The sequence below is a fragment of the Acinonyx jubatus genome, chromosome F2 (genome assembly GCF_027475565.1).
Source record: "Acinonyx jubatus isolate Ajub_Pintada_27869175 chromosome F2, VMU_Ajub_asm_v1.0, whole genome shotgun sequence".
Taxonomy (NCBI): Eukaryota; Metazoa; Chordata; class Mammalia; order Carnivora; family Felidae; genus Acinonyx; species Acinonyx jubatus.
Window position 1 is genome coordinate 47,782,428 of NC_069394.1, and position 16,855 is coordinate 47,799,282.

Genomic DNA, 16,855 nt, shown 5'->3' on the forward strand with positions numbered 1-16,855 from the left:
TTTTGGAGACTTCTTAAAGAACAAAAAGGCTGGTGGATGTCATTTCCTTCCCCTGAACCCAGCCCAGTTACACAGATACCTGTGGGAATAAGCACAACAGGAATACTCCACCTAGGTTGCTAACAGCCCATCGAGCCTTTGAATTCTCCTGCAGATCCACCCCCTCCAACCTGCCCTCAGCAGGAATCCATCCAAAGCAGTGCCACAAGCATGGCATTGTGCAAGCAGCCCCAAAGGGGGTAGTGCCATTCTAAAGTGATTTCTGCCCCAGGAAATGGGGAAGATAACCATACCACCAATCCAACTATATCCCCAGAGTGGGCTGGGGACAGACAAATGGTCTGTTTGCAGACCCCATCCATCAGTGAAAGTCTGTCAGGGTACAACACAGGGAGAGTGCCCTACAGTTGCCTGCAACCAAAGCTCTAGCAAATGCCTTATCTGACCCAACTCAAGCCCAAGGCAGCCACAGACTGGCCCATTAATAACACGGAGACCAAACCTTGCCTACAACTGGCAGAGAAAGCCATTATAGAGGCTTGTACTGAGGGCAAACATGATTCAGCCACAGCAGTAGGGCAGCATGCAACACACAAAGGAGACACTCCTGAAGTGCCAGGTTTTGGTGAACAAGGGACATTGCACTTTAGTGCACTACAGGACCTCTTCTTAATAAGACCACTACTTTTCAAGAGTAGGAGACATAGCTGATTTTCCTAACATATGGAAATAGGCACAAAGAATTAGACAAAATGAGGAGACAGAGGAAATGTTCCAAATGAAAGAATAGGACAAAATCACAGCAAAAGAGCTATAAGTATGCCTGATAGAGAATTTAAAGTAATAGTCATAAAGACATTCACCGGACTTGAGAAAAGAGTGAAGGACCTCAGTGAGACCCTCAATACAAGCTAGAAAACATAAAAAAAGAACCAGAGATGAAGAACTCAGTAACTGAAATTAAAAATACACTAGATAGAAAAAATAGTAGACTATAGGAAGCAAAAGAATGGATCAGTGACTTAGAGGACAGAGTAATGGAAAACAAACTGAACAGGAGAAAGAAAAAAGATTAATGAAAAATTAGAATAGATTAAGTGAACTCAGCACCATCAAGTGTAACAACATTCACATTATAAGAATCCTAGAAGGAGAAGAGAGAAAAAAGGGGGCAGAAAACTTATTTGAAGAAATAATAGCTGAAAACAGCCTTAATGTAGGGAAGAAAATAGAAATCCAGATCTAGGAGGCAGAGAGAGCACCCAACAAAATCAATCCAAGGAATTCAACACCAAGACACATAGTGATTGAGATGGCAAAACACAGTGATAAAGAGAATTTTAAAAGCAGCAAGGGAAAAGAAAACAGTTACATACAAGGAAACCCCATAGGCTATCTGCTGATTTCAAAGCAGAAATTTTGCATGCCTGAAGGGAATGGCATGTTATATTATTCAATGTGTTAAAAGAAAAAAACCTTGAAATCAAGAATACTCTAATCAGCAAGGCTATCATTAAGAATAGAAGGAGAGATAGAGTTTCCCAGATAAACAAAAGTTAAAGGAATCCATCACCACTAAACCAATCTTACAGGAATGGGGATTCTTAAGTGGAAAGGAAGGATCTATCTCTATCTATCTATCTATCTATCTATCTATCTATCTATCTATATCTATGTATATGTATCAGTTGAGGGATTCACAAATAAAGGTTGTAAAGTATAACACTATATAGCAAAAATATGATGGAGAGAGGAGTAAAAATTTAGTGCTTATATTTATTTATTTTTTAAAGTTCATTTATTTATTTATTTTGAAAGAGACAGAGACAGCATGAGTTGGGGAGAGGCAGAGAGAGAGGAAGACAGAAAATCCTAAACTGGCTCTGTGCTTCCAGCACAGAGCTTGATGCAGAGCTTCAAACCCATGAAACCATGAGATCATGTCCTGAGCTGAAACCAAGAGTCGGATGCTTAACCAACTGAACCATCTGGGTACTCCAATTTAGTGCTTTTGGAATGAGTTCAAATTTAAGTGACCACCAAGTTAATATAGACTCTTCTATGCATAACACGTTGTATATGAACATAATCATAACCACAAATCAAAAACTGGTAATAGACATGCAAAAAATAAAAGGAATCCAAGTATATCACTAAGGAAATCCAGCAAACCTCAACATAAGAAAGCGAGAGAAGAAAGGAACAGAGAAGAACTTCAACAATAGCCATAAAACAAGTAACAAAATGGCAATAAGTACATACCTACCAATAATTACTTTGGATGTAAATGGGCTAAATGGTCCAATCAAAAGACATGGCATGACAGAATGGATTAAAAAGCAAGTACCACCTATATTCTGCCTAGAAGAGACTCATGCAGACCTAAAGACACTTGCAGAATGAAAGTAAAGGGATGGAAAATATCTTGCAAACAGAAGTGAGAAGAAAGCCAAGGTAGAGATACTTATATCAGACAAAATAGGCTTTAAAGCAAACACTGTAACAAGAGACAAAGAAGGACACTATACAATCATAATGGGACAATCCAACAGGAAGACATAACAATGGTCAGTATTTATGCACCCACATGGAAGCAACAACTATAAAAAGCAGCTATTAACAAACATAAATGGGCACCTAGGTGGCTCAGTTAGTTGAGCTTCCAACTTCCGCTCAGGTCATGATCTCACAGGTCATGACTTGGAGCCCCACATTGGGTCCTTGCTGTCAGTGCAGAGCCCACTTTGGATCCTCTGTACCCCTCTCTCTTTGCCCCTCCCCAACTTGTACTCTCCCTTTCTCTCCCTCTCTAATTCTCAAAAATAAATAAAAACACTTTAAAAAATAAACATAAGGCATAAATTGATAGTAATAGCATAGTAGTAGGGGACTTTAACACCCCACTTCCATCGACGGATAGTTCATCCAAACAGAAAATCAACTAGGAAACAGTGGCTTTGAATGACAGATGGATCTAATAGATATAATCAGAACATTCCATCCTAAAACAAGAATACACATTCTTTTCAAATGCACTTGGAACATTCTCCAGAATAGATCACATATTAGTGCACAAAACAAATTCATAAAGATCAAAGTCATACCATGTATCTTTTGTGAAACTAGAAATCAACCACAAAAAAAAAGACCACAAATACATGGTGTTCAATAACATGTTACTACATAATGAATGACTCAACCAAGAAATCAAAGAGGAAATCAAACAATATATGGAAACAACTGAAAATGAAAATACAATGGTTCAAAATCTTTGGGATGCAGTAAAAACTGTTCTAAGAGGGAAGATTATAGCCATACAGGCTTACCTCAAGATGTAAGAATAATCTCAAATAAATAATCAAATGTTACACCTACAGGAGCTAAAAAAAAAACCAAAAAATAAAAAACAAAAAACAAAAAAACAAAAACAAGTACAAACAGAACCCAAAACCAAAGGAAGGAAGGAAGAAAATAATAAAGATTAGAATAGAAATAAACAAAATAGAAAGCAAAAAGAAAAAAAATGCACAGAAAGGAACAAAACAAAACAATAGCACAGATCAATGAAACCAGTAGTTTGTCCTTGAAAAGATCAATAAAATTGACAAACCTTTGGCCAGACTCATCAAAAGTCTGGGGTACTAAAAATCAGAAATGAAGAAAATAAATAAATAAAAATTGACACCTCAGAAATATAGAGGATTATAAGAGAATATGTCAACAACTGGGCAACCTAAAAGAAATGGATAAATTCCTAGAAATATATAACCTACCAAACTGAAGCAGGAAGAAATAAAAAACTTGAACAGACTGATTACTAGCAAAGATATTGAATCAGTAATCAAAAAACTCCCAACAAACAAAAAGTCAAGATCAGGTGGCTTCACATGTGAATTCCTCCAAACATTAAAAAAATAGTTCATACTATTCTTCTAAAACTATTTTAAAAATAGAAGAGGATGATAAGCCCCTAAATTCATTCCATGACGCCAGCATTATCCTGATAATAAACCAGATAAAGGCACTACAAAACAAAAACAAAAACAAGAGAACTATAGGCTAATACCTCTGATGAACATAGGTGCAGAAGTCCTCAACCCAATATTAGCAAACTGAATCCAACAATGTATTTAACAAATCATACACTACGATTAAGCAGGATTTATTCTTGGGATGCAAGAGTGGTTCAATATTCACAAATCTATCAACATGATACATCACATCAACAAGAGAAAGGATACAAACAATGTGATAATATCAATAGATGCAATTGATAAAGTACATTTGACATTTGACAATGTACATCCATTCATGATAAAAACCCTCAGCAAAGTAGGTTTACAGGGAACATACTTCAACATAATAAAAGCCTTATATGAAAAATCCACAGCTAACATCATACTCAATGGTGAGAACCTGAAAGTGTTTCCTTTAAGATCAGAAACAAGACAAAAATGTCCACTCTTACCACTTTTATTCAACATAAAAGTTGGCTGGAAGTCCTAGCCACAGCAATCAGACAAGAAAAATAAATAAAGGGCATACAGATTGGTAAGGAATAAGTAAAACGCTCACTATTTTCAGGTGACATGATAAAATATAGAAAATCCTAACAACTGCACCAAAAACAGCTAGAACTGATGAATGAATTCAGTAAAGTCGCAGGGTACAAAATCAGTATGCAGAAATCCGTTGCATTTTCATACACTAATAATGAAGTAGCAGGAAGAGAAATTAAGAAAACAGTCCCATTTACAATTGCACCAAAAAGAATAAAATACCTAGAAATAAACTTAACCAAGAAGGTGAAAGACCTGTACTCTGAAAACTAAAAACATTGATGAAAGAAATTGAAGATGCCACAAACAAATGGAAAGATATTCCATACTCATATATTTGAAGAACAAATATTGTTAAAATGCCCATACTACCCAAAGCAATATACAGATTTAATGCAATCACTATCAAAATACCAACATCATTTTTCACAGAACTAGAACAAAGAATCCAAAAATTTGTATGGAATCACAAAAGACCTGAATAGCCAAAGGCATCTTGAAAAAGAACAAAACTGGAGGTATTCCACGTTTCTAGATATACTACAAAGAATCAAAAACAGTATGGTACTCACACAAAAACAGAAACATAGATCAATAGAACAAAACAGAGAAATAAATCCATGATTTTATGGACTATTAATCTTTGACAAAGAAAGGAAAAATATCAGTGGGAAAAATACAGTGTTTTCAACAAATGATGTTGAGAAAACTGGCTACATGCAAATGAATGAAACTGGACCATTTTCTTACATCATACACAAAAATAAACTTGAAATGGATTAAAGTCTTTAATGTGAGAACTGAAACCATAAAAATCCTAGAAGTATAGGCAATATTTGAAATCAACTATAGCAACATTTAAATTTTTTTATTAGTTTTTTAAAAGTTTATTTAATTATTTTGAGAGACAGAGAGAGAGGGACAGAATGCGAGCAGGGGAGGGGCAGGGAGAGAAAGGGAGAGAGAATCCCAAGAAGGCTCCATGCTGTTAGCACAGAGCCCAATGCAGTGTTCGATCTCATGAACATTGAGATCCTGACCTGACCCCAAATCATAATTCAGATGCATAACCAACTGAGCCACCCAGGTGCCCCTGTAGCAATGTTTTTTGAGATATGTCTTTTAAGGGAAACAAAAACAAAAATAAATTGTTGGGACTATATAAAAATAAAAAGTTTCTGTACAATGAAGGAAACAATGAATAAAACTAAAAGACAACCTACTGAATGGGAGAAAATATTTGCAAATGATATATTTTATAAGTAGTTAGTATCTGAAATATATAAAGAACTTATACAACTCAACACCAAAAAGCAAATAATCCAATCAAGTCTGATATAAACAGACAATTCTCCAAAGAAGACCTTTCAGAAGACCAACAGAAACATGAAAAAATGGTCAACATACTAATCATCAGACAAATGCAAATTAAAATGACAATGATATATCACCTCAAAGCTGTCAGAATGACTAAAATCAAAGACACAAGAAACAAATGTTGGCGAGGATATGGAGAACAAAGAAACATCATGCACTGTAGTTGGGAATGCAAACTGGTAAATCCACTGTGGAACAGTATGGAGGCTCCTCAAAAAATAAAAATATAATTATGTTATGATCTAGTAATTCTCCTACTGAATATACCCAAAGAATATGAAAACACAATCTAAAAAGGTAAATGCACCCCTATTTTTACTCCTATGTAAATGACTATAGCATTATTTACTATAGTCAAAATATGGAACCAATCAAAGTGTCCATCATTAGATGAATGGAAAGAGATGTTATTATCAATACACACACACACACATACACACACACACAATGGAATATGACTCAGCCCTAAAAAATAATGAAACCTTGTCCTTTGCAGTAACATGGATGGATGTGGAGGGTATAATACTAAGTGAAATAAGTCAGTCAGGGTAAAACAAACACTATATATTTTCATTCATATGTGGAATTTAAGAAACAAAACAAATGAACAAACAAAAAAAGAGCCAAATGAAAAAACAGACTTTTAACTATAGGGAACAAACTGATGGTTACCAGAGAGTTGGTGGGAGGAGGGAATGGGTGAAATAGGTGAAGGGGATTAAGAGTACATTTTTCATGATGAGCATTGAGTAATGTATAGATTTGTTGAATCACTATATTGTTTACCTGAAACTAATATAACATTGCATGTTAATTATACTAGAGTTAAAAATTAATAAAAATCATGATAATAATGATTGAGAAGCTATACAGCTATAAATTTTTAAATAGCCTATTTTAGAATCATGTGCAAGTTTGCCTTTGTGAATTTGTAAATATTTTGCATAGAAATTCTGTTTCCTTATATTGTGGTTTGAATGTATGTGTTCTTCCAAAATTCATATGTTGAAATCCTAATGCATAATGTGATGGTATTAGGAAGTGTGGCCTTTAGGGGATGCCTAAGTCATGATAGTGGAGCCTTTGTGAATGGGATTTGTGCTCTTATACAAGAGATACTAGAAAGCTTCCTAGCTGGTTCCACCATGTGGGCACAGAAGAAGATGAGGGCTATGGACAGATAAAGGATCCTCACCAGAACATGACCATATTGGATCTAGATCTTGGACTTCCCATCATCCAGAACTGTGAGAAATAAATTTCTCTTGTTTATAAGCCATCCAGTCTGTAGCATTTTTGTATAAAAGCCCAAATGGACTAAGCCATCTTACATATACTATAAAATGCATAGAAAATAGGCTGTGTTTTGCAAACAAGTTTAAGATGGCAATAAAACCATTATTTCATAGTTTTTGAAAAGCAATAATAAGCTTACCATTTTTGTTTCACTTTTACACTTAATTTAATGAGCCAAAGCATGGTATATAATTTAAATATGCTAATTAGGACTTAGATGTCAGAAATTTTATTTTAAAATTTTTGGTCCTCTAAAAAATTGTTACAGAAGATATTTTTACCTCCTTTTATGATACAGGACCTTAATAAAGAGAAAACAGCAAAAAATAAATAAAAAAAAAATAAAAAGGAAATTCAGTTGTCCAAAATAAATATATTAGTAGGAATTTATATGGATTAATTAGTAAGAAATTTGTCTTCGGGAAGAAATAGAATTGTAAGGTAATTGGGTAGACCATTATAGTGATTCCAAGTGAATAACAAAAACTATTAATAATCCATGTTGAAATTCCCAATTTCTTATAAGTTGACATTTTTAATAACTGATTAGAGTATCCTTGAGATTCCTAGGAATGCTGGTCCAGCAATGGTCCCATTTTCCAAAGCCTGGAATAATTCCATTATAATACAAGGAGTTTTTTATTGTTTTATCCTAGAAAGAAAAGATTATTAAAAGTAATTAATCTTATCATCCCTAAACTTTGAAACTTATAGTAGAATGAATAGTATGAATTCCATAGGAAAACAACAAAAAAATAGCTTTAAAAAAAAACTTTAAAGATAGAATTTTACCAAAGCAAATCTATAAAAATATAATTTATGCACAATTTTTTATTAAATATAACTAAACATTCATATCTATTAATTATTTCTTAATGGAGCTATTTTTTAAGTTAGAATAAAATATTTGAGGAGAAATTATAACTTTTAATTTATAAAACTTTTTTTCTGAGATCCCTAAATTGTATGTATATGTCATTTAGTTTATCTTCCCATTACTGCTATAAGGCAGATAGCAAGGGATGATATTCCTGTTTATTTTCATTTGCCAAAATAATAAATTCTTCTAGTAATTGGAATAGCTTATATTATCATATAAATATTTTATGCCTCTCTTTAAAATCTCTTCTTGAGTAACTCTCTGGAGTGTTCCTCCTTAGAAGAGGCTTAGACTTCTCTGATGCCAGAAGTGGCTGTGTAACTTGCTTTGCTCAATACACTGAGAGAAGACAGGAGGTGTGCCATTCCCAAGAAGAAGCTTCAGGAGCCATTGAGCGTTTCCTACATGGTCCCTTTTTTTGTTCCATGTGAGAGCAACACTGAGTCCTAGCAAAATGCACACATGCAGTCAACCTATGCTGGGCAAGTAGGTAAGAAATGAACCTTTGTTGCTGGAAGTCAGTGAGGGATTGTGGGTCATTTGTACCATGCCAAAATTTAGCATAATCTGGAGCACAGCATTAATATTTTAAAAACAGCTAATTCTATATTTGGTTTTGTTTATATTGACTTTACTTATAAAAACAACAATGAAATAAAAGCCATAGGGAGTGATATTTATAAATAAGTAAAGGGAATGAGTATGTGTTGCCTACTATGTCTCATTTAACTCTCACAACAATCCTGAAAGATAGGGAATGTTTGGTTGGTTTTTCGATAAGGACACTAAGGCAATTTTTAATAAAGAATTCTAGTTGACTTCCAGGGCTGATGTGATTAATTACATAACATATTGCTTAAATATATATAATGATAAAATTAGATTTAATTCTTGGAACACAAATATTTTATAACTAATAAACAGATATCCATAAAGCAACTATGCAATCTACAACATTCAAGTTGACATTAATTTAATTTGAAAGATCATATAGTTAAGCTGAAATGATATCAGACTTCAGAAATTAAATATGGTACCTACTGTTGTAGCATATCGTTTTGTTTGTTTTTTTGTTTGTTTTTAGCTCAGATGCTAATATCGTGCAGCATATTAATTTAATTTTTATACCACATTTCTTCTTGTGAAAGACTAAGAAACTTTTTTCCCACTTAACATCTTATGATTATTTTCCATTCAATTGGTACAAAGAAAAAAATTACATATTAAAGTCATTATTTTTTTTTCATAAAATTTGGGTAATTGAAACAATACTAATTAGAAACAGAGAATTAATCTCAGGGCAGTAAATGGATAATTAAAAGTCATAATCCAAATTGTTCAGGATACATTTCTATTAATATTTCTATTAACGCTGAAGGTAACAAGCTGCACTAATATATAGATTTATAATAAAAATAAGAAATATATGATACCCTATGAATTGTTTCATTGAGATCTGAACATATGGAACATAGAGAAACAGTGTTTCATAGGTTGAGAAATCCCAAATTAAGGTTTGGAGATGTTAAGTAACCTGTGAGTCAAAAAGCTCAAAAGTGGTAAAGCCCAGATTTGAATCCAATTCAGTCTTCTTTTTATGTTACTACAAAAATAAGAGTACTAAATATAGCATTATCCCATTTATGTAAATAGTTAAAAAAAAACCTCACAACCTTATGATCTGATAATAATGACTGAAAAAGAAAGAAGAGCATTGACTAAAAGCATAGCAGAATGTCAGAGAAATATATAATATGGAGAATATAAATCACAGAAATCTTTATTGCTAGAAGCAGATACCAACAGATATAATATTTTAATGGAAATCAGTATCAAAATGCTTTATGTTTGTGTCACTTACAATAAAAAATGAAATGAAAACCAGGATGACGAATAAAGCTAGGTAAAAGACAATTCACAGGACAAAAGAAAATAAAACCAAATTAAGAACACCTTTTAAATAGAAAGTTACTGCATTTTTGCACTAAACATAATTATGACTTTGCAGGCTATTAACTTAAAATGGTATTTTATAAATTTTATGGCTCCTATTTCCAAATAAAATAAACCTATTTCTCAAAATACTGTTAGACACCACTGATGATAAGATAGAGCATACATTTAAAAACATCTTTTCTTTTTTTTTTCAGGAAAAAAAAGTAAACTCATTCAACGGTCCTAAAATTTACTCTACAATAGAGTAGAAAAAAGTAACAATTCTTTAATTTTTCTAAGTTAGATTTAATCTAAAACTCCAACACTCTGGACTTAATGGGAAATTGGATTTTGTCATTCTCAGATATCACTTCCGTTCTATTCAGAATAGTGTACATGTTGTGGGTCTAACAAATTTAAGCTTTTGAAGAACATCTGATCTTTCGGCATGGTCACAAATGGCATGCTGTGCTTTAAGCCCACTGGCTGATGCTGACACTTGTGAGACTACCCTTGTGACACTACACTTGTGACACTATGGTCTACCCTTTCCTGGTGCACCACATGGCTATTCTCTCTGAAGTGTTCCATCTCAGTGGGTAACGTGGGGGAGCTGGCAGAGATCCTCTTTGTTTTATCAATATAGGAAAAATGTAAATAACATAGTATTTACCATTTTACCCTCTTAAGTGTACATTTCAGTGGCATTAAGTATATTCACACTGTTGTATAACTATCACCAGTATCCATCCTCAAAAGTTTTATATCATCTCAAACTGAAAATCTGCAACCATTAAGCAATAACTTTCCATTCTGCTTACCCTCAAGCCCCAGGTAACCACTATCCTACCTTCTATCTCTAAAACAATCTAAGACAAAATTTTACTGTTCCAGGCACCTTATATAAATGGAATCAGACAATATTGATGTTCGTTTGTGTCTAGTTTATTTCAATTAGCATGTCTTCAAGCTTCATCTGTGTTGTAGCATGTATCAGAAACTGATTCTGTCTTACAGTATTTTTCTTTATCTGGGTAACATGACCGTATTTAGTGACAAAGGTAAGAAAGGAATTGGAATTAGTGAGTTTAGTGGACAGTAAATTAAAAAGAGAAATTCTGGAGAGCTAAAAAAGAAAATGCAGAAGCTGATATTACAGTGCTTGTTTTTTTTTCCCCATTGCACTAGAAAATTAATTTGAACACATTTCAGCACATCTTCATTTGTGATTCACATTGGAAATAGAGCTTTTTAAATTTATTGCTTGGTTTGAAAATAGACAAACTTATAACAGCCTCCTATCCATCCTCGTCTTCCCAAATCTTACGAAAACCAGCAGGTTTCTCTATTAAATACCTAGTCATGCGAATCATGTAAGAAGATGCCATTGCTATAAAACAATGCAAGAAGCAGTGAGGAAAAAAGACTGCCAAGTTAAACACAAAGGACAAAATCTGTCTGCATATTCCCACACCCTTAAACACGTATTCCAGTGTGAACTGCCTGTCGGGTTTTGATGACAGAACTTGGCTCACCAGGAAATCATTCTCAGAAGGACTCAGCTCTCTCCAGAAACTGCATTTATATTTCCCAGATGATTATGTCTTTTATCAAAAGCAGCAGTTGAAAAATGGTCAAGCTCAGCATCAGAAAAGTCCAGCTATGACGACTAGTTTCACCTACAGATAAATATGGGAAAGGGTAGGAGAGCAAGGCGGTTGATGGGTTTGGATTCTCAAGAATAACATTAAGTTCATGTAGACAAAGATTGGAAAAAGCAGTGAGCATCAGGGGGCAAATGATTTTTTTCTTCAGGAAATTAGCTTTTTTACAAACTTAGCTTATGTTTTTTATCTTTGAAATATACGAAGCAAATGTATCAAGTGCATAGTAGTCAGGACAAAATTAAAATGCACAAATGTGTGCATAATATTATAGCAATATATATGCCTCTGTGCATGAGTTCACAAAAATACATATATTCTTTAATTTCAAATAATGGGACAATGTTTTCAAAGAGAAATGATAGAAATATGCCAAAAGAAGAAGAAGAAGGAGGAGGAGGAGGAGGAGGAGGAGGAGGAGGAGGAAGAGGAGAAGGAGAAGGAGGAGAAAAAAGCTTGAGGTCTCCACTTAAAATCTATAGATACATGTTACAGGATTAATGATCAATATTGTTTGTCATGTTAATCCCTATGGGAAGAATAAGTCTAAATTTTATGATAAAAAGATCAACCAATAGTTGGTAGAATGAGAAAAAGATTTTCACTTTTCAATAGTATATTCCATTTCATGAAGACTAGCCTGAGGCATCAGGTCAAGTAATATAATAACTTGGTAAATAGAGACTTGGGCATAAGAAGTGAAATTTAATTTAGTGGTCTTATGTTAATCATTGAGGGTCCAGAAGAGAGCAACAAAACAATCTTTAAAAAAGGAAAATAGAATTTATGAGGGGAACTGAGGGAGCTAATCAAATATAGCCTAGAGAAGAGATGACTACATGGTACTTAATTTCACTTGAAGGGATATAAGCAGAGGCATGATATTAGGGCCAAAGGACTGGTATGAATGCTGATTTAAACATGTGTCAGTAATTAAAACTATATATGCAGCTAATGCATTTAGACTTTTATATTTACTTAAAATTGTTTTTTTGCCCCATAGAATTATGTGTTTTTGGCTCTGGACTTAGGGAGAGGAAATAACTTATACTGGCTACAACATAAGTGAGTGAGAATTTTTTATTTTGTTTTCTTTGTGAGTATTTTAGTGGAGTTATTATTCATTTTTTTTGAGCCATGCTTTATCACTACATTTTGGAGATATGCAGTAATTGTGTCAGTTTTGTCTCTTGAAAGTTAGAAGCAGTTAATATTATTAGAGTAATTTGAGATGCTTAGGTATAAAGACTAATTAAAATAAACCTTAACAACTAGCAAAAATCATTAATCATTTAATATGAGCAGAGGGTGTTATGTAAGTGATGAGTCACTAAATTCTACTCCTGAAACCAATATTATACTATATGTTAACTAACTAGAATTAACAAAAATTTGAAACAAACAAAAATTAGTCTATCAGTCTGTGACCACTGGACCCCTTTTCCAAAATTCATAAAACCATTTAACCTATGAAAATTATAATTATAGGCCAGAGCTCAGTCCATAATTTGAATTTTTATTTAAACCTACTGGGTATTAACATTAAAAATTTCTAAACACAGTTTGAAAATTAATATGGAGTGATTACTTCAGGTATTTTGAAATGTGATTTCATTTACTTAAAAAAAATAATGTTTATTTATTTTTGAAAGACAGAGAGAGAGAAAGACAGAGAGTAAACAGGGGAGGGCAGAGAGAGAGGGAGACACAGAATCCAAAGTAGGCTCCAGGCTCTGAGCTGTCAGTGCAGACCCCAGGGCAGGGCTCGAACTCATGATCATGATCTGAACCAAAGCTGGACGCTTAACTGACTGAGCCACCCAGGTGCCCTGAAATGTGATTTCATTTGAATTTTTCGTAGTAATTCTATTTGCTTCAGTTATTTTTTGTGTTAAAATGGATTTCTACTTTGACTTCAATTCTACTCTGATTCATAATTTTTTTAAATGTTTATTTATTTTTGAGAGAGAGAGCACAAGCAGGGAAGGTGCAGAAAAAGAGCGGGAGAAAGGATCCAAAGCAGGCTCCCTGCTGATGGCAGAAATCCTGATGTGGGGCTCAAATTCATGAACTGCGAGATCATGACCTGAACCAAAGTCAGACGTGCAACCTACTGAGCTACCTAGGCACCCCTCTGATTTATAATTTTTAAAAATTATTTTATTCCAAATGATTAGATTAACTACAACAACAACAACAACAAAAAACCCAAAAAATCCCTATTCTGAGAATAGATTTGAGTGAAATATGTAGATTGCAACTATTATTATGGTGTCATTTTTAGTTCAAATTATTAAAGGGATAAAAATATTTTAGGGTATTAATGTAAAATCTTATAAAGGCATTAGCAAGGCATTTATGTGTCAAACTATCCTTTTTCTAGTTCTATATTTCAGTTAACATTAAGTATTTCCTAAGTTTCCCTATGTGTCCAACACTATTTTGTTTTGTATGGTCTCTTATTTGCTAGTACCTTAAAATATACTATGAAAGAGAGAGGGAGACACAGGTACAAAACATTTAGCAAATAATAGTTCAGTACATAACCAGCTATGTAATTGTAAATTACAGACCATAAGTATCCAGTAAGAAAAAAGACTACCAATGGGAGCTACAGGCAATTAGGAATGTTAATAGAGGGTGGTGGATGTTGTGACTGAAGAAGTACTAAGATCTCAGATTGTTTAAGAGGAGTGAGGGAAAAACACTAAGAACAAGGCCAAAATGGAATTTGTGCTGAAAGAGTAAGAAAACTATGCTGAATAGAATGGTTAGAAGGGAAAAAACCTTGGGAGGGAGAATTAAGCACAAAAAGCTGAAGGTTTGTTTGAGGAGTCCAAATTTGCTCAGGGCAGCCAGAGGGTTTGTCTATAGACATGAATGGCAGGGAGATCAGGTGGCAGGTATGCCTGTGATATATGGTCAAAATGAACAATATAAATAAGCATCGATGCCAAACATTTTTTATTAAATAGTTATCTTAGGAGAACCAGAAAGAATACGTGGCAAACCCAGAATTTTTGTTGTTGTTAGTTAACACTGATAAATGATTATTTCGCCTCAGATTTCTACTTTTGCTTAATCTTCCATTATTGCGTTAAGGAGCTATCTCTTTCTTCCTGATTCCAGCCCTCCTACCAATTTTGGTGGAATGCTCCCTGTTTCCTCATCACTTCCATTATTCTCTGAAGGTTTTAAATTTAAAAGCCGTATTTTTTTCTGTCCTAGTTGTTATACCAGGTTTGTGTAATTGCATAATCTCACAGACATTCACGAACCACCTGTGTTCTGGAGCTACTTCATAACCCATGAGAGCCCATTGTGTGCATCTCCTCCCAACTGTACTTATAGTGACTTCACATTGGGGGGCTTGAAATCGGCTCTGATGGGGATATTTACACCATGAAAAGTGGCAAATGCGACAAGTCAAAAGTTTTTGGTTTGGTTTGTTGGGGGTAGGAGAGTAGTTTGTTAAACATTGATTAACACACCACTGTGTGCAACAATGTATTTTTCCATACACCTTCCAATTGGTTTTTAGTTAAAGTTTTTATGAATCAATCAGAAAATGTCTATAGAATACCTATACTGCTTAAGGCTGCTAGGCTAGAAAGCATGAACATGAAAGCTCACAATCTGTTCTTGTTAGTACATGTATAATGCCTATAAATATGAAATCTGATACGTTCTTTCTCATGAAATTAAAAAAATGCTTAGGTGTTTCAATATTTGTTGTGTATACGCTACAGGAAGAAAGGAAATCAAAGTTGAGTTCCATGACAACTCCTTGGATTTAGAACAGACATCCTGATAGGACCAATAATCAAACGATAGGTAACAAGACATTTTTAAGAAGAATTCCTGTGTGTGGCAGATACATTTGCATGGTTAGCAAATAATCTAGATTTTAGGATTTGGGACAAGAGCGACAAGCATCAGGTACAACTCTGTGGATTGCTCTTCATAAATTGTTCCTGCAACAACTTTAATAAATCTGAGATTCTGATATATCCAGCTGGAAGTTTATGAATCATTTCTTAATTATGTGATGAAAGTGTGTCTGACAGCAGGGAATCTTAAAAGAAACAATGGTTTGAATAAAGGCCTTGAGTTCCCAGATTTTCCAGAGATTCCTCCATCATAAATTTGGAAGATATCAGCAAAATTATGGCATCTTTATTCTGGGCCATTTCAACAGTGAAAGCATCTCTGGTAGTATGTTTACCATTCATTGATTCATTCATTGATTCATTCATTTATTCTTTATAATTATTGTGTTCTCATCATGTAACAGGCACTATGCTTGTCAATATCTCCCCCTTATTCAAATTACAATCTAGCAATGAAACTGACAATAATTGGTTACAGATCGGTACAGGTAAAGGTGTTTCAGACAACACAGAGAATGGCCATTTAGGGAATTGAAAGAAATTCAGTAGGACAGATTTTATAGGGTCAAAATTCTTAAAAAACTAAATGCAAATATTTACACACAGATTTGGATTTCTTAGGGGAAATTGGAAAGTATTAAATATTTATTTTTGTCTATACGATTAAAGAAATGATAAGATTTTATTTTGGAAAGGACCTGAGTTTAAAAGGAAAAATACTTGATTTTTAGTAAATTATAATATTTGGAGTATTGCAAATCCCAATGGGAGCTAAATCAGTGCTCACTGACTGACAGGAATATGAACAAAGTCATAAGAACTAGCTTATCAAGAACACAGAATTAGATTTCATTATTGCAGATGGCTATGAGAAGTAGTATTTTGATGTGGGAATTCACTCCACTCTCTGCTTCACTGTTCTTTTAAATTTTTTTTTAACGTTTATTTATTTTTGAGACAGAGAGAGACAGAGCATGAACGGGGGAGGGTCAGAGAGAGGGAGACACAGAATCCGAAACAGGCTCCAGGCTCTGAGCTGTCAGCACAGAGCCTGATGCGGGGCTCGAACTCACGGACCGCGAGATCATGACCTGAGTCGAAGTCGGCCGCTTAACCAGCTGAGCCACCCAGGCGCCCCTTCACTGTTCTTTTAATAGAAATAAGTATTTGGAAAGTTTCTCTGACATATTTGTTCTTACTTATTGGGTCAGTGTTCACACCCTACTGTACATGCCAACAACATAAAGGAGAAAC

General features: G+C 34.0%; 1 protein-coding gene across 5 annotated transcripts in view; it reads right to left on the reverse strand.

The window, feature by feature from the left end:
- Nucleotides 1–7,625: 7,625 nt before the first annotated feature.
- Nucleotides 7,626–16,855, reverse strand: part of CNBD1 (cyclic nucleotide binding domain containing 1) — a 481,111-nt gene continuing 471,881 nt past the window's right edge. For 2 of the 5 annotated variants that reach the window (XM_053208140.1, XM_053208138.1), the window contains exon 13: nucleotides 7,626–7,884. In XM_053208140.1, coding sequence (XP_053064115.1) covers nucleotides 7,768–7,884 — 117 coding nt within the window. In that variant the 3' untranslated portion in view covers nucleotides 7,626–7,767. Of the gene's footprint in view, nucleotides 7,885–10,293; nucleotides 11,727–16,855 lie in introns of those variants that run through there. The other 3 variants (XR_008292521.1, XM_053208141.1, XM_053208139.1) reach the window with 3 other exon arrangements.